The sequence below is a fragment of the Arachis hypogaea genome, chromosome 15 (genome assembly GCF_003086295.3).
Source record: "Arachis hypogaea cultivar Tifrunner chromosome 15, arahy.Tifrunner.gnm2.J5K5, whole genome shotgun sequence".
Classification (NCBI taxonomy): domain Eukaryota; kingdom Viridiplantae; phylum Streptophyta; class Magnoliopsida; order Fabales; family Fabaceae; genus Arachis; species Arachis hypogaea.
The window spans coordinates 4,428,918-4,452,628 of NC_092050.1; the positions used below are offsets into that span (position 1 = coordinate 4,428,918).

Sequence of the window (23,711 nt, forward strand, 5' to 3'; positions counted from 1 at the left end):
TAGTTCCTGCATTATTCGGGCGCTGTCACCGCAGTTCCTCCGAAAGGTCGCGTCTCTCGCGTTCTAGTTCGTGGTTCGATGTGTTGCCGGGGGGGACCTTCGTCGTCCTCCCGGTGATGCGACAGAGGCTGCCGCCTCTGCGCCGGCTGCTCGGCCTTGGTCTCCAAGACCCGGCACAACTTCCATAACAATCCCCACAGACGGCGCCAATGTTCGGTGGACGGTTACCGGACAATTCGGGTGGATATTTGAGGGGGTGAGGACGCTTCAATCGTGGTCGTGCTGGGTTCGGATCTGCCGGGTAGCCGAGCTCTCGTTGTGGAAGGAAAGAGGGGGTGCCACCTGCAAAGACACTCCGACGCTCTAGTCAGTTAGTGTGCTGGTGGGAAATAGGTTAAGTGGAAAGTGTGACGTACTTTGGGGGAGGGTAGGACCTTTCCCTTATATACCATGTCAGGTGTGGGCCCCAGGAGGGCAGAACCCACCTTCTTCGAAGCTTCCTTGTACAGATGTGGCGGCCAGCTGTCTCGGAAGGATGCGCGGGTCGGGCAGGTTCAGGTCACCTGACCGTTGAGGTCGGGTAGTGATCGGGTCGGGTACGCCCAAGTTCTTTCTTGGGCCAGGTCGTAACAATATTCATCTAAAAAGTCACAAGTTGGAGTCTCCCTATCTTCAATAAAAAAAATTTGTGCTAATTATTTTATTAGATCGATATTTTAAGTCAAATTAATACAATTATGTTAAATATGAATTAAGATTAGTCATCAACAGTATAAATATATATTAAAATATAAAATATATATTTAAAATAAATTTAACAACATATACATTTATTCATAAATATATTATGATTAATTTTAATAATTAATATATAAATAATATTGTTAAAATTCATATCTAGTCATGGATTGGGGTTGTGGATTTCCAAATCCAAATAAGGGGGGTTAGATGAGCAAGGAGGAAAAAGTAAACAAGAGTTACGAAGCCAACAAGGAGCCCAAGAGGTATCAAAAGAGTGAGGGAGCATTAGCGTCATTTACGCTGTGCTTAAAAAGGAAATTAAGATTAAAAAAATAAAAATAGAGGTTAAGAAATACAAGCCAAAAAATTTAATTAAATTTTTGTATTTTTCCGGTTAATAATATATAAAACTAAATTATATCTCATTATTCTATTTTATTTAAAATAAATATAAAAATTAAAATAAAAACAATTACTAAAATATTTTTATTTATTAAAAAAAAAATTAACACTGCAAAACATAACCCTTTTTGGCTTTTCTATTTCTCTTTTCCTGAGCCCTCAACCTCAAACCTTATCTCCTTCCCTTATTTTATTTTTTAGACAAAAATTATAAGTTAGGATCTTACAATGAAAAATGATAAGCCTTAATTTATTTTTAAAAATAATAAAATTAAAATTTAAAAAAGTTAAATAAAAGTATTTTTAAAAAGAAATGTTCTATTTTAAAAAAATTTAACTTGTGTTTTTTATTTAAAAAATACTAAAAGACTGGAATTTTATATTTTAATAATAAAATTTTAGTTTTAATTTTTAACCGTTAAATATAAATTTATAATATTAAACTTTAGTCTCCTAATTTCAATTCCAACAAATAAACACACAATAAAATAAGACTTAATTTGGTTAAACAATTTAATTAAGTTATTTTTGAAAGATAGCTTAAACAATAAATAATTATATTAAAAATAATTTATAAATAAGTTATTTTGTGTTTGAATTTTTAATTCTAAAAGTGTTTATTTTATAAAAATGTGGTAAAAAATAATAGTATTACGAGAGAAGTCATTTTTTCTAATTTTTCTATAAGTTCTTAAATAACTTCTTAAAAAGTCGTAATTTAATTTTAAAAATTGCACCAAATATTAATACTATTATTTTTTATAAATCAAAAATAAAAAAAAATTATTTTTAAAACTTCTTAAACGAGTCTTTTAAGTGGTCACCAAGGAAAAACAAGAAGCTGTAATTAGAAATACAAAAATGGAAGGGGCAATTAGAGATAGGGGCATACCGCAAGATCGACGATGATGGAACATCCATTTGTTGAATTCTCTTGTGTGGCAATTGGGAGGTTGTGTAAGACATGGCAGTGGAACATGACAGAGAGGGCAAATGTGATGAGTCGCACATGGCCCTTCGCTTTTCAATACCTAAATAGTTGTACCTTCTAGTAAATTGTTGGGAAATAATACTTTCTCTAATAATAATATAATTTTGTGTTTTTCGTGATTGATACGTGCACATTACGGTCACCTTGTTAATGAAAAAGTTGATTCTCAAGACTAATCTGTCCTTTGTTAAACTCTTTCCGCCCCTAGCGGGTTCACCATTCATGCGTGCGGTCCATTAATTAGGCACTTGTTTCTTATTACTAAGGTGAGACAGCTTTTTTCGCGACGGATTAATTTTTAATCCGTCGGATCGTGAGATACTATTTGAGTAAACAAAAACAAAAAAAAGTGAGAGTGTTTTTATAATTTTTGTGAGAAAAAAAAGAATTAATGACGGTTTTGTTATAAGTGTAGAAAACAATAAAATTAATCAGGAGATCATTTAAACAATTTTATTTACTAAAAGACTTACAGTAAAACTTTTAATAGTATAAAATTAAATTTTATCAATAATTAAATTTCAGTTAGAATTAAATTAAATTTTAATGTTTAGAATGAATTAATAAAATTATACAATTAAATTAAATCTCAGTATTTAGAATGTTTATCAAATAAATTAAAATTTTATGATAGACAATTTTATTTTTTATTAATATAATATTATATTTAAATAATAAATATATTTATATATTAAATTATATGAGACAATTAAAAAATTATATTTTTTAACTAAAATTTATTCACTTCTTTTAAAAAAATCAAAATTAGATTAATCTAAAAATATTGAATTCAAAAAATATTATTATTAATTAAAAAATTAAATATTTTTGATATTTGATTCCAACGACAAACCAACAACAGAAAACAAATTTAAACTATCAAAAACCAACTTATTGAGTGGTTTAATGACATAGTAAGTAAAATAAAATTAGTTATTAATAATAAATTATAGCAACTAATTCATGTTATTAAAATATAACAAAAGTATGTAACTTTTTACTAGTGTCATGATTGACACAATTTCATTTAAAATGTTACGTACTGACAAATACTTAGTGTCATTAATTTAAGTTAAACACAAAATTTATACAAGTGGATAATTTTTTTAAATATACATAATAAATCTTTAAAAAAAATAGGTATATATTATACTAAGTAACTTGAAGAAAAAGAAAAAAAAAAGAAAATGAATATAGTAAGCGAAGAAAGAGGATGTATTAAAAGGTAGGAAACATTGAAAGAATATGAGTGACAAAAATTAAAAAAATAATTAAATTATAAAAATATTTTTAAATTTTTAAATTTTAAGTAAAATTTTAACAAAATAAAATTTCAATTTGAATATATATTTCGGTCAAAATTAAATTTAAAAAAATAATAGAATTAAATTAAATTTTATCTGAACTAATTTAATTATTTTTATTTTAAACACTGAAACTAAAAATAAAAATTGAATTAAATTTAAAAAAAAAATTCAAACACATTATTAATAATTATTGTCAGTCATTCAATAAGATCATTTAATGATTTCACCCCAAAGTCATACCATATAAATATCACAAATATTACATGTATAATTAATTTATATATAATTACTTATGTAATTTACCAAAAAATATAATAAGAATAATTTTGAAAACAACCAAAAGTATATTTTTAAAAAATATCTATTTAAAATAAAATAAAAAGAATTGGTTATTTGAAAATAATTGAAAAAAATTAATTTATAATTTAGAATTGTTATAAAATTATTAATTTTAAAATTTAAATAAATAAAAAAATAATATTAATAATTATATTTCTAATACAAATTTATATAATATATGAAGCTTATACATAATTTTCATTAAATACTTAAATATTTAATACTTATGAAACCTAATCGTAGGCCACCGAAGAATTGCACCTGCTTCTGTATGTGCAGTGTGCTATCCATGTGACCCACTATATCCACGTCACGTTTGCACACGAACGGTGCTTTATGCGAGTAGAAATGTTATATAAATCTTACAAATTATTACGTATACGGGTTTTTTAATATGTTATTCAACTATTTTCTGTTTTTAAAGCGCTATACTCATCATGAAGTATTCTTTTTTTACTTTATCTTTTTTTTTCTCTTCCTCTTTCTCTCCTTCTCCCTCTTCCTCTTTCTCTTCTTTTTCTTTTTCCTCCTCCTCTTCTTCTTCCTCCTCTTCTTCTTCTTTTTTTTCGTTTTTTTTTTCGATTTTCATGGTTTGTGAAATCAAGCTTTGAAATCGTTTTGAAGATAATGGAACTTTAGAAATACACCTAAACGATTACAGAAATACACCCAAACGATTATAAAACTACACCCAATGAATTTAAGAAATACACCCAAAATTCGTTGAAGTATACCTTATGCATAATTCAGAACTCTTTCTCTTTCTCATCTTCATCTTCTGCTGCTTCTTCTTCTTCAAAAATGATTTCAGAGCTTGATGTCAAAAAACAATGAAAATCGAGAATAATGAAAAACGGTTCGAAGCGCGTTTTGAGTGTTAGTTTTAATTAGACTTGTAAGACTTACAAATCTTAATTGCTTGTATGCGAAAAATTTCTCATTTTATTATTTTGTAAAAAAAGTAGTTATTAATATCTAAAAATATAAATTAAAAATAATGGTCAAAATAAATAAATTATGATTTTCTGTTACGTGAGTGGCGCGTAGTGACTAGTGAGTAATGCATAGAATATTTATATATGAATGCTTTATTCTGGTTGAACTAATTATTAATTAATAAATATAATTAATGACTCTTTATGATTAGACCACAATCTTTAACTAGAGACAAACTGCGAGACTGCTGGCAACGCAAATAAAGTAACTTCCCATTAAAGTATTGTATCTTTATATGTATAAATTATTAGTTAGTACAACTAATTGTTTTGTCACGGGCAAAATGGAATAATAATATATGTATCGTGTATACTTTTGTATTCAACATATATAATTAGGAAGTTACAAAAAAAAAAAATACATATATAATTAGGTATAGATGTATGTGACCATATCAAAGTCTGAAACCTTTAATTTGCTGCTTTTTTTTTTTTTTTTCCCGTGGACGGGGCTTTACTGCTGCTAACTAGCCTTCACGGACCATTTTTAAGTTACGACAATGCATGGATGGGTACAAAAATTAAGTAATTAACAATAAAGTTTCCAACATGAGAACCATTTTTTGTCTTGATCTAGCTATATAATAATATGATGATAAATTGATAATCATTTGGTTTAACTGCCATACATCTATATCCTCCTCTCTTGTTAACAAAAAAAATTCTGAATTTGGTCGTTTAAGAGTTTGTCGAGGAATTCGATATATACCCAATGTGAGATTTAAATTATCGATATTTAGATTTACTTTGATAAATTTTTTTATAAAAGGTGTTTGTATTTTTTAAAAGTATAAGTACTTTATTTGATATTTGATAAATAAAAAATTTATGTGCTTATATTTATAGTTTTTAAAATTTAGAGTACTTTCAAAAATATTTAAAGAAGAAATTTTTAAAATTATTCTATATTTATCAAAATTAAAAAGTTTAATATAATCTTATACATTAATTAATATTCAAATTTAATTTTTACACTAATGTCTATTATAGTATTTTTGAATTTTAAAAACTATTTTACTAAATGCAGATGTTAGTGCTTATACTTATTAAAAATTATTTTTCATTTAATTTATCAAATAAAGATGCTACGACTTTTAAAAATTAGTTTTTATAAACTACTTTTGAAAAATATAAACTTTATCGAACTAAGTCTTACTTAACTGGGATAAATGAGTTGATTCGACCCTAAGTTGATTAATAATTTTAACTATACTAGAAGTACACTAATTAGTATTTTTTCTTTTTTCATCATATTCTTTCAGTCCGGCAGGTTGAGAACTAATCTGCTACGGTACTGAGTTTCATTTAAGAGTTTGTCGCTGGCCGATAAATTGCTACATGCACAATGCAAAATTCGAACTTCTACACTTATTTAAGCGAACTAGTAAACTAACTACCAAACCAATTTGATTGACATCAATAGTTTTTTTAATCTTTCTGTTTTTGTTCGGAACTATTTTGGGACAAACTATGCTGTCATCAGTTTTACTTTTACATCATTCCGGACCCAAAAACCTGAAATTGGATTAGTTGTTACGGACCCAATTGTTCAACAAGGCCCAAGTTTCCTAACGCATTTCGTGTAAGTTACAAAGTTCTGAAGAGTCATTGGCGACGGAAAAATGATTCTCCTGATTTGGTGTTGACATTTGAAAATATATAATTTCTGATTTTTTAGTCATTTTTCTTTATGATCTCTTTGACAAGGATATCATTTCCAATTGGGATGACTGAGAGTTTTCAGTTAAACCACATAGCTAGGTGAACTAAACAAGAAGACACATTAAGTTACAAACAAAAAAGTATATGAATGAAGAAGTAATATAGTGAGAATGAAACCAGTGTCAAATGTCATATTCTTCCCATACTCATCTAAGAGGTTGCGGTTCGAATATCTCTATCTTCGATTAAAAAAAAAACAGTGTCAAAAGAAGTCGTTGATTTTGTGACGGAGCACCATAGAAGTGATCAATTTATAGGCTTTCTCGGTAGGATGGTAACTATCCCAGAATATATAGTTTGAATCATCGGTACATGTGTTTATGCTGAGGGAGTTGCAGGACATGCTCGCTTCTATAATTCCTGTTCCACAGCATCCTTTGTCTACTACTTCAAAATCTACATCAACAGTTACCATATACATATAAATTTAATAGTAAGTTAAGCAAGGCAATACCATGCAACTGAACATGTGCTTGCTAGCTAGCTAGCTAGCTAGTGAGATAGATATGGAAGTATGGAGCTCTATTATATACGTATGTACGTACATATTGTTTTAGTTGGTAGTTGAGGTATATCTATTGCCATACCCATATGATATGATTTGATACCATGATAATTAATGAAGGGTGCTTGTTCCAATACAGATTTGAAGTATACATAGATATAGAAAAACAGAAAAGAGGGAGTGAGTCACATTGATCCATTATTTAATATGAATTGTAACTCAGGTTTAATTATTTAAAATAATTATAACTTAGTCTTAATTATCATTTATTTTTTATTTGTAACTGATACTTTATTATCGATTTAATGACTATTATTTTTATTTTAATGACTAAACGATCATAACATGAATATTATTAATTAATTTTATATTTTTTATATCTAATTTAAATAAGTACTTACATGATAAACTTTATAAATTTCATTTCATGTCTAAAAAAGGCAGCGGTTAATTCCAAGAGCAGACATTTTGTGGATGTCTCTTTTATTTAATTCATTTACATTTGTATGTCTTTGTATGTTATGTATATATTAAACAATAGATAATAATAGGGAGACAAAAAAAAAAACAGCTAGAATTTACTTTATTTAATATTTATTAATTATTGCAATAATTAATAAATGTTAAATAACACAAGTTATAGTTATTTTTGACCAATTTTTTTTATTATCAAACATTTTTGTAACAATAATGTTAAAAAATAAAAAAAATAATTAAAATTTATTTTATTTAATATTTATTAATTATTACAATAAATAATGAATATATATGAGTAAGATCCTTAATCAGGACTAAGAGTATGAAAACGGTCCAATATTATGATTTATGAATATGCAAGTGAATTTAATGGTTTTTTTTTTTACTAAATAAAAAGATAACTTTTAAATAAGTATGAAGAGATGGTGTCATTTTAAATATAATTGATTGACAATTAAATTTAATGTTAGTGTAGCTAGTTGCTGATTTCTCTATGAATATTATGTTAAAATAGTATCATCATAACTTACAACATGACTATATTATACCACTATTTATTATTTATTTTTATGTAACACAAAATCAACGTAGTGATTAATTAAAGAATATATAATATTTGTCTGTCACGCAATTTAAATTTGGCCCTTTTAAATTATACTTTTGACGAATTCTTTTACCATTAAACTATAATATTATTTTAATATTTTTTGGTTTAGCTAAATCATTTAATGCAAGAAAAAGTATAGATAGATAATAAAAATACTAAACAAAATGAATAATAGATATATCGAATATTTATTTTATTAGGTGTGCAAATAGTTATTCTAATATTAAGATTTAGGTGGATAATTTGAAAGTGTAATGTATTTTGATTTGATTGGTAGTTATTTATATTGTTCAAAAAAATTATTAATTACTTAGCATAACTCTTAATGTAATATAAGAATTTTTCGTTTTTTTCCTTGTACATAATATTAAATGCTAGTTATAAATATTGCAAGTGTATAATTAAATTTGGGTTGGTAGAGTGATCAGTTCATTTATCTATTTAATTAAGTATTAGGATTTGTATGCAGAATTTATTAACCAGTGATATATCTTTAAATAAAGAGATTCACGGATTACTCTTTAGATGGTGGGACCCAGGGATACCCTGTACCAAAAAAAAAAAAAATTAAAAGTGGATAGAGAGAGCATTTGATTACCATATTGAGCTGGGTTTTGAATCACTTGATCCAATGTGTTGTAAATATCGAGGTAGACGATCCTAGCATCTGGAAACTGTTTATTGAGGAGCTTTGTTTGAGAGAGGAGTTTCATGTTGAATAGAATTGCAGCTTGATTTTCAAAATCTGAACATGCTCTATTTATGCCTCCCTCTACTGTCCTCTGTGACGGCACACACCCTATAATTGGCATGCTAACCACTCCAATCCTCCTAGCACCTACCCCATAAAGCTCCTGCTTTCAAATTCCAATTCATCAATAATCAAGAATTTAGAAATGGGATCTATAATAATTCAATTCAAAACATATATAATATACCTTTAAGAATGTGAAGGCTAGTGAGGCCATTAAGTCAGTGTAAGATGGAATATCATATTGTGATTGTCTAAATGGAAGGTAAGTGTTAGCAATATCATCACTTCCCAGGCACACTATGTATATGCTCTTTGATACTATTGTTTCTGCTCTGTTTTCTCCAACTGCTTCCCTTATCTTCTTTTGGTACTCCCCCAATTTGTCTAATTGATCTGATAGTGACATTGCACCCTAAATCACAAACAATAGGAGTGTAATAATAATAATAATAATAATAATAATAATAATAATAATAATAATAATAATAATAATAATAATATGTATTCTCCTATTAGTTTAAATTTTTAAAATAAGTAATTTTATGATATAAGAATTCAATTCTTATTAATTTTAAAAAAAAATCAACATAAAATAAATAAAAAAAAAGATATGTAAAATTTATGCAAAATCTAAAAAAAAATTTACTTAAAAGAATATAATAAAAATATAATTATTTATGTGTTTTTTTTAGCATAAATTTTCCACACAAATGAATTTATTACTAATAAATAGTTTTGTCTGTATTGATGATATTTCAATATGAATAAAAGATAATAGCTTACTGCTGCTTTTGAGGTAAGAGGATCGTATCCAGCGCCTCCCGAGGCAAAACTTACACCAGTAAGAAGTTCTTGAAGTTGCAGATTTGGATCCAGATATGGTGGCAAAATATCTTTTACTCCAAATATTTCAGCTGGAAAAAAAATAATAATAATAATTGAGTTAGAACATGTTGATAATGTTGACTACTACATGCAATGGCACGTAATTGAAGTTTGTACCAATGAAATCTGAAGGGACTAAACCATTGCTGAACCTCCCATTAGGTTTATATCCTCCAGCAGCAAAGTCTCTACCATATGGTGGGAAATTGCATTTCGCAATGGTTTTGATGTAGTTGTTGTTACCTGTGTCCACTATGGAGTCCCCAAACACAAAGATTGCTGGCACACTTTCATTCTTCTTTCGTATATTCTGTTCTTGACAGCTCATACCTTTGACACAACATGAAATAATAACAAGAATGACTATAGCCACATGATAATAAGGAATCGCTTTAAAGATAAACCTTATCATCTTAAATTTTGAGACTAGAACAATGATTGTGTATATATATTATTGCAAGCTATTTATAGACATTTCTTTAAATATACAAGATAATTAAGGTTCAAATATAAAATTATATACTGATATCATTTTATCTTAATTATATATTAGTGCAGGATGACAAATATTTTACATTTTAATTTAAAAACTTTAGATTCATGTTTTAGGAATAATATATTTTTTTTATGAATATACAAGAAGGGTCTTAATTTGTTTCAAAAAAATTTTGCACTCTAATTACACCAAATCTCATTAATTAATTCTGCAAAAGTTGGATTAACTTGGTCAAAAACGTATTTCTGAGATTTTGCACAAATTGCCAATAACATTCAGTCAAGAATGTAGTTAGAGATTCGAACAATTAAACAACAAGATGCAAGTTATATTTCACTGTCAATCACAGTTTATAGAAATTCGAACAATTGAGATATTTATAAAATTGAAGATAAAACTATGACTTCTATTGGATGTGCACCACATGAACAAGCTAGATCTCTTTTATTTAATATTACAATAATGTGAATGACTTCTTCTGAATAAATAGTGATAGAACCTAGCCCACAACAACCCCCAAATATCATCTTAGTTGTAGGGGTGTATATGGTCCGACTCGGTTTGAAGATTCGGTCTGAATCCAAAGAATTTTGGACCATGAAGATTCGGACTCAAAGTGACCGGAGGAGAAGAAATAAAATCTGAAAAGTGAGTAAAATCGAGATTGGGCTATAGTTCAGGTCACCCAGATTCAGTCTGATGGTCCGATTATCATACATAATTAATATTCTTAATTTCTTATGTTAATATTTTATATTTTGAATGAATGATAGCTATTCTTATGTGAAATTTAAGTATTGTAAACTTTAATATTTTGTGTTATTAGTTATTATAAGACTACAGGTTAGTGTTTAATGTTTAGAATGCATAAGACTTTAGACTAATGCATAATATTGTGTTATTTGTATTGACTTAAATATTTGGTATTATTAGACAATATTAGTATTGATTGTGGTTATGTTTTAATTAAGAAGGATTGGTTCTTGTTATATTTTTTTAAGTGAATTTTACTATGTTAATAATGGTTGGAATTTTAAAAATTTGGATATTTTCAAGAAAATATTAAGGTAATAGAATGTTAATTGTCTAATTTTCGCTTGATTTTTACCCGATTTTCACCCTATATAATTGTGACCAAAAGTATGTAGGCTTCATCGGATTTAGCATCGGATTCGAATCTAATAAATAAATTCAATATATATTTTAGACCGAATTTGTATCACATCAAATCCGGTTTCACTGATCGACTCATGAACACCTCTAATTAGTGGTAACTAATAATTAATTAGCATTCTTTAAGCATAATAATTGCGCAACTGCACTAACATGGCTTATAAGCTAAGGGCACATGGGAGTCTTCAAGCTAGACTAGCTAGTTGTGACTTGTGAGTAAATTTAAGAGTGGGTATGGCAGATTCAGGTTGAAGTTGAAGTTGAAGACGGTTGGGGATTAAAGGGGTATGGGTTTCCACACTCAAAATTAAGAAAACGTGCATCTTGCACTCACTCATGAGACAAGTAGACAAATGCATTCAAGGATCAGATTTTCAAAATGCGGCGCAGCACCAGAAACAAACTCAGAAATTAAAGAGTAGCTACAAATATATATGACTAAGAAATGTGTTTCCAATACTCAGGAACGGATCCAGAAATTTTGGGGGCCAATAACATATATAATATTAAAAAATTATGCAAAAAATTATATAATATAAAATACATTACAAAAATATATTGATAGAAAATATATTTTAAAGTACAAAAAATATATATGTACTTTTTATTAACAAGTGGTCAATTTTTTGTTTCATAAAATTCATCGATAATAAAATTTGTGTCAAATTTTTCTGTAATTTTTTTTTAATATAATTAAAAGACAATTAACAAGAAATTTATCTTTCATTTTATTTTTGAATTATTCTTCACAATATTCATAGTTGAAAAAAAACTCTCAGTTGTAATAATTGAAATAGAGAAAATTAATACCAAATGAATCAAAAAAGTTGTTCACAAGGAATTGAAAAATTTTATTTAATTAAAAAATATTAGTAATAATATTTTTTTATATTTTTTTAATATTATTATTTATTTTTTAAATATTAAAAATAATTAATATTTAGGCTAGACTGAATTTTTATTTATATTAGACTAAATACTAAATAAATTTTAAAAAAAATTAAGTCGTACTTAATAATTTATTACTATTAATTTTTTTTTAAAAAGTTGAGACGAGGCCTCCACTCGCCCGGGGCCGCGTAAGTCCGTCCCTGCCAATACTAGTGAGTAAAACTCTCATGTCTTACACGAGAGATTCAATTGGTAGAAGCATGAAATACTTAATGAACTTTGTTTATTATTAGGTCAAATTTCTTTCATTTTTTTTTAGCTGGACCAAATAAATACCACACGATGACAAAACAAAATCCTCAATGTACAGAAATTTTCCTACGCAATACTACTTACCTAGGAATTTAAGAAAAATGTAATTTATATTGTTTACGTATATAACTCTTTTTTTATATGATAAAATATATTTTTTATTTTTTAATATTTATTATTATTCCTTTTAATACAAAAAATAATAAGTACGTAGAAAAAAATATGTTTTGTAACATAACACCTATACAAAAATATATTATTATTCTTTTTAATCCATAATCATCATATAAATCCGCAATAAATTAGTGTTAGCAAAGTCTTTTTTTTCTTTTGGAGAGTGATGTACTTTTGAATTTTCTGTTAGGAGTAAACACAGATCGGATATGACCAAAATCTTGATCTAATTTGCACTAAAATATCGAATCCAATCCGATTCATATATTTGCATATGTGATCGGATATGGGATATATCCGCAAAACATATAAATACTTTTTAAAAGTTTATTTTTATTAAAAAATATCAATAAAATATCTTTTTTCTATTTTTTAAATATATTTATTTTTAAAATAATATTAAATATGTTTTTTTAAATAATAAAAATAAAATAATGTAACATATATGATAATTATTAGTTAAAATAAAATATAAAAATAATATTTATTTATTTATTTTTACTGACCCACTGATATGTATATCGGATACGTAAATATCTACATAAAATCTGCAATTTAATTGTATTAGTGTGCAAATTGGATCGATAGCCTTGCAAATTGGATCTATATCTGTAATTTTCAAATCGAATTTAAATAAATACCGCAGATATATTCATTGAATCAAATTCGATCCACAAACACCATACTTTTCATGGGTTGGGGGCAAGAACGATTTGAAAAAAAAGCCCAATTCTGTAAAAACCAATATGAAGAAGAAGAAAAATGGGGCTTTAGTGAACAACTAACTGCTATGGTCAAGATACAGACATCCCCCTGCTCTAATGTTAGTCAGCAATTTATTACTTGAATTATAGTCATGTAATAGTTATTCTCAAATGAAAAAGACTAAATCTTTCTTCTGTTGTTGTAATTGAAAACTTCGCCTATGTTATACTTGCGGTACATAGCCGGTCCCAAGCCCGGATAAAGGAGGAGGGTTATGTTAGGTCTTCGACAACTAACATAAAAATATAGTCGAACCCCCAGCTTCCTAAGATGGGTAGGAGAAGAGGTAAAGTGGGATGCGAATGGAAGCGCGGAAGAGATGTGGAGGGAGATGGCAGAAGTTATTAGAGGAACAGCAAAAGAAAGCTTTGGTGAATCTAAAGGAATAGGACCAAGAGACAAGGAGTCATGGTGGTGGAATACGAGTGTACAAGATAAGATAAAGATAAAAAGGGAGTGCTTTAAAGAGTGGTCTCTATGCCGCAACGCAGATAACTGGAAAAAAATAAGGCGGCTAAGAAAGAGACAAAAGTGGCTGTAAGTGAAGCAAAAACAAGAGCATATGAGGGTCTCTACCAATCTTTGGGCACGAAAGAAGGAGAAAAAGGTATATATATAGAATCGCAAAGAGCTGTGAAAGAAGAAGGAGAGATTTGGATCAGGTTAAGTGCATAAAAGATAAGGATGGAGAGGTGTTGGCTCAAGAGGAGAAGATTAATGAAAGGTGGAAGCGCTACTTCTACGAGTTATTTAATGAGGGACAGAAGACTCTTCCGAGCCTTGGTCGGTTATGCACAAGGGAAGAAGATCAAAACTTTGACTACTATCGGAGGATCCGAGATTTCGAGGTAAAAAAGGCTTTAAAGCAGATGAAAAACGGCAGGGCAGTATGACCTGATAATATCCCGATTGAGGTTTGGAAGGGTCTTGGAGAAAAAGGCATCAACTGGTTAACCAAGCTTTTTAATGAGATTTTAAAGTCAAAGAAGATGCATGATGAGTGGAGAAAAAGCACATTGGTACCTATCTACAAGAATAAGCGGAATATGCAAAGTTGCAAAAACTATAGAAGGATCAAGCTTATGAGTCATACCATGAAGTTATGGGAAAGGGTGATAGAACGGAGGTTGAGAAAAGAAACACAAGTAACAGAGAACCAATTTGGATTTATGCCAGGCAAATCTACCACTGAAGCGATATACCTTTTAAGAAGGATGATGGAGAGGTATCGTAGTAATAAAAGTGATCTACATATGGTGTTTATTGATTTGGAAAAAGCGTATGATAGAGTACCAAGGGAGGTCTTATGGAAGGTTCTAGAAAAGAGGAGAGTAAGGATAACATATATTCGTGCAATTAAAGACATGTATGATGGGACCACAACTAGTGTGAAGACTCAAGGTGGTGTGACAGAGAAATTTTCTATTGGTATAGGATTACACCAGGGATCATCCTTAAGTCAATACCTTTTCACATTAGTCTTGGAACTACTCACAGAGCACATCCAAGAGCCTGTGCCATGGTGCATGCTTTTTGCCGATGATATCGTCCTTATGGGAGAGTAAAGGGAAGACCTAAATAAAAAGTTGGAATTATGGAAAGAAGCTCTAGAAGTGTATAGTCTGCGCATAAACCGTAGCAAGACGAAATACACAGAATGTAAGTTCAGTCTGAAAAGGGAAAACCCTAATATATAGGTGAAGATTGGAGAAAATAGCTTATGAAAAGTTTAAAAGGTTTAAGTATCTTGGATGCATCATACAGGATAATGGAGAGATTGAACAGAATGTAAATCATAAGATTCAAGTAGGTTAGTCAAAATGGCGGAGTGCATCTAGTTTTATATGCGACAAAAAAGTGTCTTTAAAACTTAAAGGTAAATTCTATCGCACCGCTATAAGACTGGCTATGCTTTATGGTACGGAGTGTTGGGCGGCTAAAGGGGAGCACAAACATAAGTTGAGTGTGGCAGAGATGAAGATGTTGAGATGGATGAATGGTCATATGCGATTGGATAAAATAAGGAACGAAGATATAACGGAGAGAGTTGGAGTAGCACCCATTGTGGAAAAGATGGCTAAATCGCGTCTCAGGTGGTTTGGACATGTGAGAAGAAGACCGATAGAACATCCATTCAAGAAGGTGGATGAGATGGAAGATGGACAAGGGGTGAAAGGCAGAAGAAGACCCAAGAAAACCATCCATGAGGTGGTCAAACGAGATCTACATGTAAACGGTCTCTCTGTAGACATGATACATGACAGAGCATAATAGCGTCGTTTGATTCATGTAACCGACCCCACTTAGTGGGACAAGGCTTTGTTGTTGTTGTTGTAATTGAAGAAATGAAAATAAAAATTATCAAGTAAATTTTTAAAGTTAGAAATTCTATGATACTTATAAAAACTATTTCCGTCCGGGTTTAAATGAAAGGAATCATCCAGTTGCAAACTCTTTTAATATTTACCTTCATTTACCTTCAAATTGTGAGTTAATTAGAATAAAGAAAGTTACTTTTATTAATATAAGGATGTTAAACCTCTTTCGAATAACAGATTCTACTCTTTTAAACTGATTTACCTTACTTCTCACTTAAGAGTTGGATATAAATTTTTTTTTTTATGCATAAAACTAACAACATATTTTATCATGTTCATCCACTTTATATACTAAAGAAAAAAAAAATAAAACACTAAGCGAAAAGAAAGAAAGAAAAAATACTAAGCTATTGTGAGAACTGAGAAGAACTAATAAAAATTTTGGATACAATTAATTTAATTACTCTCTCACAAAGAAAATGTGTTACAACGAAAATAAAAAATGTTTAAAAGAAAGTGGTCAAAACAAAAAAATGAGTGAAATATTTCTCATGAATGTTGAATATCTTGCCTCTTTAAAATAGCTAACTACTCCTTAAAGTACCCAAGTACTCCTTAGAGTATCTTATCTCTTTAAGAAATAAAAATTTTAGGAATGCACACATATATATATCCTAAATGATAAAAAGAATAAAAATTCATTTTCAACACAATAAAATGATTTAAAATTATATATATATATATATATATATATATATATATATATATATATATGATGGAGGAAAATAGATAAACTTGGCCTCAAAGAATCATGTGTAGTAAGTAAATGTTACTCAAACAAACACACATTTCCTTTAAAAGAGAAAAAAAAAAGAGATAAAACACATGTAAATATATCTATACACAGAAAATTTATGCAATAGACACCGTTACACTTACATCTAATCACTCACCATTGTAATTTATTACCGAATGAAACCAAAGCAACCCAATTCTTTTCTATTACTCTGTCCACCAAACATAAAAAATCTACAAAACACTGGGTAAAATATAAGGGACAGTGACATTTGCTTTAAAATATAAATATCAAACATTTATTATAGTTAAAAGAAAAAAGAAAAAATTAGTACTCAATAAATAAAACAAAAAAAAATTACTGGTCATCATTAAATGTAATCAAACAATTTATTACCAATCTTTAGCAAATAATTCCACAAAAGAAGATAACAATATAATTAGTAGTCAAAGGCTTGCTAAGCATACAGTATGCATCAATCACCCTTGCAGATTGCTCAACATCGAAATCCCTTTCTTTCAAAACAAATGATAGGATTAAACAAAAAATATTAGCTTCTCCTATAACTCATTCAAATACACAAACTTTCAAACTATTCACCAAAGAGTAAAGAGGCAAAGCAAAAAAGTGCAAAGAAAAACATCAAAGAAGGTTATCCCAACAGACCGACCTAAGAATGTAAAAATCAGAATGCAATTTGTTTTGCCAATCTTTATATTTTTCATCCAAATTCACACCCTCTATATCATACTTCTTCTTTCCTGTTTTAAAATTTGGGGTCAAAGAGAAAACACTTCTTAATTTTAATTATTAGCTGAGAAAAAAATTATGATAGCATAATCATCGATTTAAAAGGTAACAATCCTATTAGTTCTTCTTAGACATAATCATCAATTTTACATAACTTTTTCTACAAACATTAGTAGAACTCGATCCATATCATTCACAGAAAAATGACAAATTCAACTCAATCCATTTTGGCCTATGATTAACACCCAAAAGGGAACGTGTTTTGAGAAAACATATTTTTTAAAAAATAAAATGTAGTTTTGTTTTGAGTATACTTTGTTTTGTTTAAATCTTTTATGTCTTCAATGCTGATGTTAGTCCTGCATGCCCTCCATTAGGCCTTGACCACTTCCATCCATCCACCAAAGGTCCATTCCTGCCAACTGATCATAAAGCAAGCAAGTATCATTAAATTGCAGCTAAATGATAAGCAAAGGTGACATAATGAATACACAACACCACCACAATAAAAATACTTCTCCGACAAAATAACCTCTCAGGTTTCCGCAGCAACATGAAGTTCATCTTCTTTAATGAATTTAGTGAAGGATGAATGATCACACACTCACAAGGAATTGCTCGTCACAAACAGTTAATGAGCAAAATGCTTAAAGGTAAAAAAGTTGCAAACTTTGAGGGTACCCAACATCATAAAAAGCAGAATTCGAACCAAATTTATAAAAAAATAGAGAGAAATGAAGGATGGGGTATCGATAGAATAGGAGTGTACAAATTACTTGAGTTGGAGAGATGAAGCTTGAGGTCTTGGGGTTAGAGTTCGATACCGTAGCTCAGCCATTTCATGAGTTAAGTCTTCTACTTCCTCTTTGTCCTTTAACTTTTCTACTCGCAATTCTTCCTTGTTAGCCTTCAACTCCTGCACATAAAAAGGCATTACAATGAGAATTTCTATTTTAATAGGACATAAATTAAATCATTATGGCAAAGATATATCAGATGACTAAAACTTGAATCCACCAATTGGTCCTACTTGATGAGCACCTTGAGTAACATCGTCCATTAGCCCTGGTCCAGCCCCTGACCATGAAGTGCAATCCAAAAGATTTGCAATCTGCATAGCACACATACAAAACAGTAAATAACTATTATTTTCTTTTATAGAAAAAGATTTTATCAGAAAGAGAAATAAAAGAGATGAGACATCCTCACATAAATACAAAAATATATTATTAAAACCTAAAGGGATAAGTCATGTACCAATGTTAGATTATCCTTTTTCATTAGTTAGGAGAAAACACTTAAGCAAACCAGGAGCTTTTCATCATAGGAAAGCCGAAATGGTAATCCAAATTCCTATCCCAAATGAAATCACATTTGAAAGTACTCAATAAAATTCCTAGGGTTCTTTTCTATGTCAAACCTTTTCCAATATCACATTAAATTACCTAAGCCAAAAACTAATAATGTTTTTCAGAAAGCAAACTTATATTATTCACAGAAAGCAAGAAACAGGCATGAAGTTAGCTCTTCTGCTTGAATGTAAAAAGATCTACAATCAAGATATTAAAGGAATATATAGTGAATTTGCCACTCATAAGAAGGGCCAGAGTTATATGCTTATAGCCTTTCCTGATCTTATGCTCAAATTTTAGTGCCACTTCAGAAATAAAAAGTAGAAATCAACTAAGCTCGAAGTCCATGTGATTATCTATTCGATTGAACATATCAAATTCATTTAGCTTTGCCATGACATTTATCTTTGCATGTAGCTTTTCCAAATTCGACAGTGTGATTGACACTATCACATGGACCAACCTATGGATAGAAGAAACTTGTTATTTAAAACAACTATCCAGTCTATCAATTATTTGGAAAATGCATCTCTTCGTTTTTCAAAGTGTGACTAATAATTAATCAGTATTGGTATAAAATTTTAGTTCTTCTTCATAGTATTGTTCTATCATTTTCTTCTTCCTTCTTTCTAAGTCAAATCCTAAAGACAGTTTTAAAAATGAATAATAATAATAATAATAATAATAATAATAATAATAATAATAATAATAATAATAATAATAATAGCAAAAAACTTTGCACTGCAAAAGCAAAGGAATTAAACTACACAAATAAATTCTAAAAAAAAAAAACACCATATTTGGTACTTTCTATCAAACAGAGATCATTTTTGGAGAGCCAAGATATCATTTCTTTCTTTTAAAACTATTATGTCAAAATTTTTAGGTGTCTTGGGGAGGTCAAAACAATAGTATACTCACATTATTTATTTGGTGGCCAGTGCTCTCTCTCTTTTTTTTATTCCGTAAATTCGCACATATCAATTGCTAAATTTGTTTTCTTTATTTTAAATAAACAATGATGAGAAGACTCAAAAAAGGAAATTTAGAAAATAATAGAAACAATGCAATAATCTAAATAAGGACCATTCTTGCCTTACAGCAAATTATACTACTTTCACCACTAATATAACAATAAAGAGACACTACAACCTTTGCCACTGCTAAATGATCAAACCTGATTTGGTTTTGCTCTTTTGCCAGAACTATTTGATCATTTTTCTTATCATGACATTTGCTATGGCCTGTGGAAAATAGGAACCACTCTCACTGCATACTATTACCACCTATCACTGTTATGTTATTAAGCACACACCCATATTATCCCCAAGAAATTTCAGCTTCGGTTTTGGTACTCAAGCAATGTAGAATGATTGTGAGATTGAATTGAGAGAGAAACAAATTGAGGAAAAAGAGAGAGGGAGAGAGAGAGAAATGATGAATTCGAAATTTTTTTTGAAGATTAAAACTTTAAAACTCATTCAAAAATTTTTGCGGGAAAATTCGTGCTCATGAGTTTTGTTTAGAATTTGAAATAAAAACATTTGGCTGATCAGTGAAAGGCAATCCGTGTGATGGTGTTATCAGCCAATCAAATGCTACGATTATCCACTGAAGAAAAATACAAAACTACAGAGAACAGTTGTCACTCTCTTAGAAATCATTTAACAGTGCAAAATAGTGTGTGAATTTACTGTTTGGCTAGTTAACCATTATATATTAATAGATAGATAATAAATAAAAAAATTTATTTAAATTAAAACAAAAACAGAAAATATTTACAAAATCTTATACTTTATAAATGGAAAGACAATACTTCTTAATCTTTTGTCAACAGAATATCAATATATAAATAGCGTTACCGCTGAACACAGTTGGTTGAAGTCCTCTTGATTGAATACACCTGCACAGAGAAAGAGAAGATGGAAGATAATAATAAAGATATCAATAGAATATCAATATATAAATAGTGTTACTGCTAAACACAGTTGGTTGAAGTTCTCTTGATTGAACACATCTGCAGAGAGAAAGAGAAGATGGAGCTGCTTTGGTTGGAGCTGGAGTGCTTGGATTCCTATGCCATGTCTCAACTTGGATGGTTCGTTTATTCCTTTCATCCATCTCCCTCATCAATTAAATTTATTTTTCTAATTGAAATTTTCGTTTTTAATATAAGATTCAGCTATCCGTATCCTAAAAGCACACCTAAACATTACTACTAATTAAAATTTATAATTTTCTTTAATAAATATATTAAAAATTTAACTTTACATATTTTTCTATAAAAGTTTTCTTTCTCTTACGGGTCTGGCATCACGGTTTTGGTGCTTTCATGGATATGCACACAGATGGCAGATGATTGAGATGCACGTGGCTAAGTCTGGGAAGAGGTTTGATAGGTACCATGAATTAGGGAAATATGCCTTTGGGGAGAAGCTAGGGTTATGGATTGTGGTGCCTCAAACACTCAGCGGACGTTGGTACAGACATAATTTACATGATTACTGGTGGCATGAATAACAACAAATATATTAGCAACGGCAGTGAGCCAGTGGGGTTTATCGAGAGACATGAGGATGTTATCAGTAACAGAGTTTTCAAAAGCCCAGAAGTAGCACAAACCCACAACAATGTAAGCAGCAATCAGTCCCTTCCACATGGCCTTCTTTGAAGGCTTCTCCGGTCTCGAAGGAACTATTGCTTGGATCTCAAATAACACATTGTGTGCAGCATACCCAAATGCTAGGGTCCCCAAACTGGAAAGAAGTCGAAAACGTTCCCCATCGTAGTTGAAGATCTTCCATCATATTTCACATCTGGTAAGGCACCTTTACGAGCCGAACTTATCCATGCAGTCGTTGAGTAGCTGCAATTTTCAAATATATGTAACTATCAAGTTCTTAACTAATATAATTAATTACCATACTAATATTATTTTAGCATACAATATATATAAACTTTTAGGCTGTGTTTGGAAATTGTATCTAGCACAGAAATATAGAGATAAAAACCAGAAAAACAGAAATACATATAATGACCGATTTTTATCTTCTTGTTTTTGGCTCCAAAACAAGATCGAAACATGGTCTTAATTGATAAATAAATATGTGATTACCAGATGAACATGACGGCTGCGGAAATAGATACACCAATGATGGAATTGAAACTCAGGCTTGCAAAGATCATAATGAAGTAAGTGGTCCTAATTGGCTTACGGTCTTTGCAAAGAATCTGATGGGCCTTCTTCAAGGAATTTCCACCAGTAATCATATATATTATGTCCATACCAACATCCATTACGAATGTTTGAAGCAACACAATCCATAACCCTAGCCTCTCTCCGATGGCATATTGCCCTAATTCATTGCAACAGTAGTCATCCATTATATATAACATGCATATCCATGAAAGCACCAAAACCGTGTTGTCAGGACCCCTAAGAGAAAGAAAATTTTTATAGAAAAACATGTAAAGTTAAATTTTTAATATATTTATTAAAGAAAATTATAAATTTTGATTAGTAGTAATCTTCAGGTGTGCTTTTAGGATACATGATAGCTAAATTTTAATTAATGAGGGAGATGGATAAAAGGAATCAACAAACCATCCAAGTTGAGACATGGCATAGGAAAATCCAAGCACTCCAGCTCCCACCAAAGCAATGACATTGTGAAAAGCACTGTACCAAAAGATATTGATATTCAGAGAACTTCAACCAACTGACTTCAGTAGTAACACTATATATTTATATATTGATATTCTGTTGACAAAAGATAACAAAAGATTAAAAAGTATCGTCGTACAAGATTTTGTAAATAATTATAATTATTCAAACCTAGTATGAATTACATAATAGAAAACCAAATTCAATCTAATGCCTACAATTCATAGGATACCTGAGAAATCCTAAATCAATCTAAACCCTACTAACCTCCTGTATCTAATCGAAGATCTTCACCACCTACATCATCAGATCAGAGAATCAGAAGGAAGAGAGAAATCGAACTTGTAAAGCTAAATATCTTTCAGTCACTCCCACAAATCTCTCCCAGAAATCGATACTCATCTCTCTGAACCCTAACCCAATAACACTAGAGAGAGATAGCAGAAAAAAATGTGGCAAATAGTAAAAAATTAAATCAAACAACACAAACAGAGAAATAAAAGAAAGGTTTAAAGAAATGAATCAATCAAAATAGAATGCTCACCAGCCTGAGCAGGAGGAACAGCTTAGAAGCCAACTGAGTTTGCTGCTGCTGAGCCGCCGCAGCTGAGCCCTTCTTGAGTGGAGACGCTGCTGCCGCCGTGGCGATTTGCCGTGAGGGGTCCTCGGCGTCGTCACCTCGCAAATGGAAAGGGTTCGACGTCGCCATTTCTAGAAAGCTGGCGCGACATGAAGTTCGACGAAGCAGACCAGAGAGAGAAGATTCCACCGGCTGAACTAACCCGCGTCGTCGCCGTTGCTGTGCTCTCAAACGACGAGTTCGAGTAGCTACGGTTAGGATTTCGGATGGAGATCGTAGCGATTGGTGATCTCAGAACAATGGAGGAAGAAATTTGCGAAGATTGAAGAGACATACGAACTTGAAGGAGGAAAACGGGGTTGAAGAGGTCAAGAGGTAGGGTTTGGGAGCTAGATCGCGAGAGAGAAAGAGAGATCGACGGAGCGAGTGTGTCTTTGTGTGTGACGAAGTAGTGGTATAAGACAGAGAGAGCTTCTTCCTTTTCTCCCTTCACTTTCCCTTTCGCTTTCCTTTTTGATTTACAAAAAAAAAAGTGTGATACGAGGTTGGGTTATTTGTGCAGTTTTAATTGTACAGTGCAATTTAGATGAGATGATTTAAAAAAAAAATACTGTTCTAATTTGATCCAATTTCAAATAGTTTTGATTAAATTGAATTTATAATTTTTTAAATTAAAAAAATTAAATATACATAATAAATTTTAATATCAAATTTT

At 30.0% G+C, this 23,711-nt stretch overlaps 2 protein-coding genes across 26 annotated transcripts; both read right to left on the reverse strand.

The window, feature by feature from the left end:
• Positions 1 to 6,563: 6,563 nt before the first annotated feature.
• On the reverse strand, positions 6,564 to 10,739 carry LOC112747710 (GDSL esterase/lipase EXL3-like). Of its 2 annotated transcripts, none has more exons than XM_025795881.3 (5): positions 9,843 to 10,739; positions 9,624 to 9,754; positions 9,025 to 9,252; positions 8,685 to 8,940; positions 6,564 to 6,893 (listed from the first exon to the last, which is right to left on the reverse strand). In XM_025795881.3, the coding sequence occupies exons 1-5, from the start codon at positions 10,135 to 10,137 to the stop codon at positions 6,700 to 6,702; spliced, it is 1,104 nt and encodes a 367-aa protein (XP_025651666.1). In that variant the 5' UTR covers positions 10,138 to 10,739; the 3' UTR covers positions 6,564 to 6,699. The 2 variants fall into 2 exon arrangements, with proteins under 2 accessions (XP_025651666.1, XP_025651667.1); XM_025795882.3 differs by having other exon boundaries at positions 9,969 to 10,683.
• Positions 10,740 to 17,493: 6,754 nt separating this feature from the next.
• LOC112747755 (uncharacterized) lies at positions 17,494 to 23,554 on the reverse strand. Of its 24 annotated transcripts, XR_011872705.1 has the most exons (8): positions 22,961 to 23,476; positions 22,684 to 22,843; positions 22,357 to 22,431; positions 21,868 to 22,188; positions 20,615 to 21,618; positions 18,431 to 18,511; positions 18,177 to 18,316; positions 17,494 to 17,822 (listed from the first exon to the last, which is right to left on the reverse strand). XR_011872705.1 is itself a non-coding variant. In XM_072217544.1 (7 exons), exons 3-7 carry the CDS (start codon positions 22,418 to 22,420, stop codon positions 17,774 to 17,776), a joined length of 375 nt encoding a protein of 124 aa, XP_072073645.1. In that variant the 5' UTR covers positions 22,421 to 22,431; positions 22,684 to 22,843; positions 22,961 to 23,476; the 3' UTR covers positions 17,494 to 17,773. The 24 variants fall into 24 exon arrangements, 6 of the variants coding, with proteins under 6 accessions (XP_072073645.1, XP_072073646.1, XP_029148671.1 ...); XR_011872709.1 differs by lacking the exon at positions 22,684 to 22,843 and having other exon boundaries at positions 18,442 to 18,511; positions 22,961 to 23,535; XR_011872711.1 differs by lacking the exon at positions 22,684 to 22,843 and having other exon boundaries at positions 18,225 to 18,316; positions 22,961 to 23,535.
• Between the last annotated feature and the right edge of the window lie 157 nt (positions 23,555 to 23,711).

What these genes read in the sequence shown, in the direction of transcription:
- LOC112747710 (XM_025795881.3), bottom strand. Translation starts at nt 10,137, where the DNA reads ATGATAAGGTTTATCTTTAAAGCGATTCCTTATTATCATGTGGCTATA. An exon ending in AGTCCCTTCAGATTTCATTG is followed by an intron (nt 9,755 to 9,842) that starts GTACAAACTTCA and finishes TTTTTTTTCCAG; the next exon opens with CTGAAATATTTGGAGTAAAA. An exon ending in TCAAAACCCAGCTCAATATG is followed by an intron (nt 6,894 to 8,684) that starts GTAATCAAATGC and finishes CTGTTGATGTAG; the next exon opens with ATTTTGAAGTAGTAGACAAA.
- LOC112747755 (XM_072217540.1), bottom strand. Translation starts at nt 23,125, where the DNA reads ATGGCGACGTCGAACCCTTTCCATTTGCGAGGTGACGACGCCGAGGAC. An exon ending in TGTTCCTCCTGCTCAGGCTG is followed by an intron (nt 18,512 to 22,960) that starts GTGAGCATTCTA and finishes TGTGCTATGCAG; the next exon opens with ATTGCAAATCTTTTGGATTG. An exon ending in GCTTCATCTCTCCAACTCAA is followed by an intron (nt 17,823 to 18,176) that starts GTAATTTGTACA and finishes CTTTATGATCAG; the next exon opens with TTGGCAGGAATGGACCTTTG.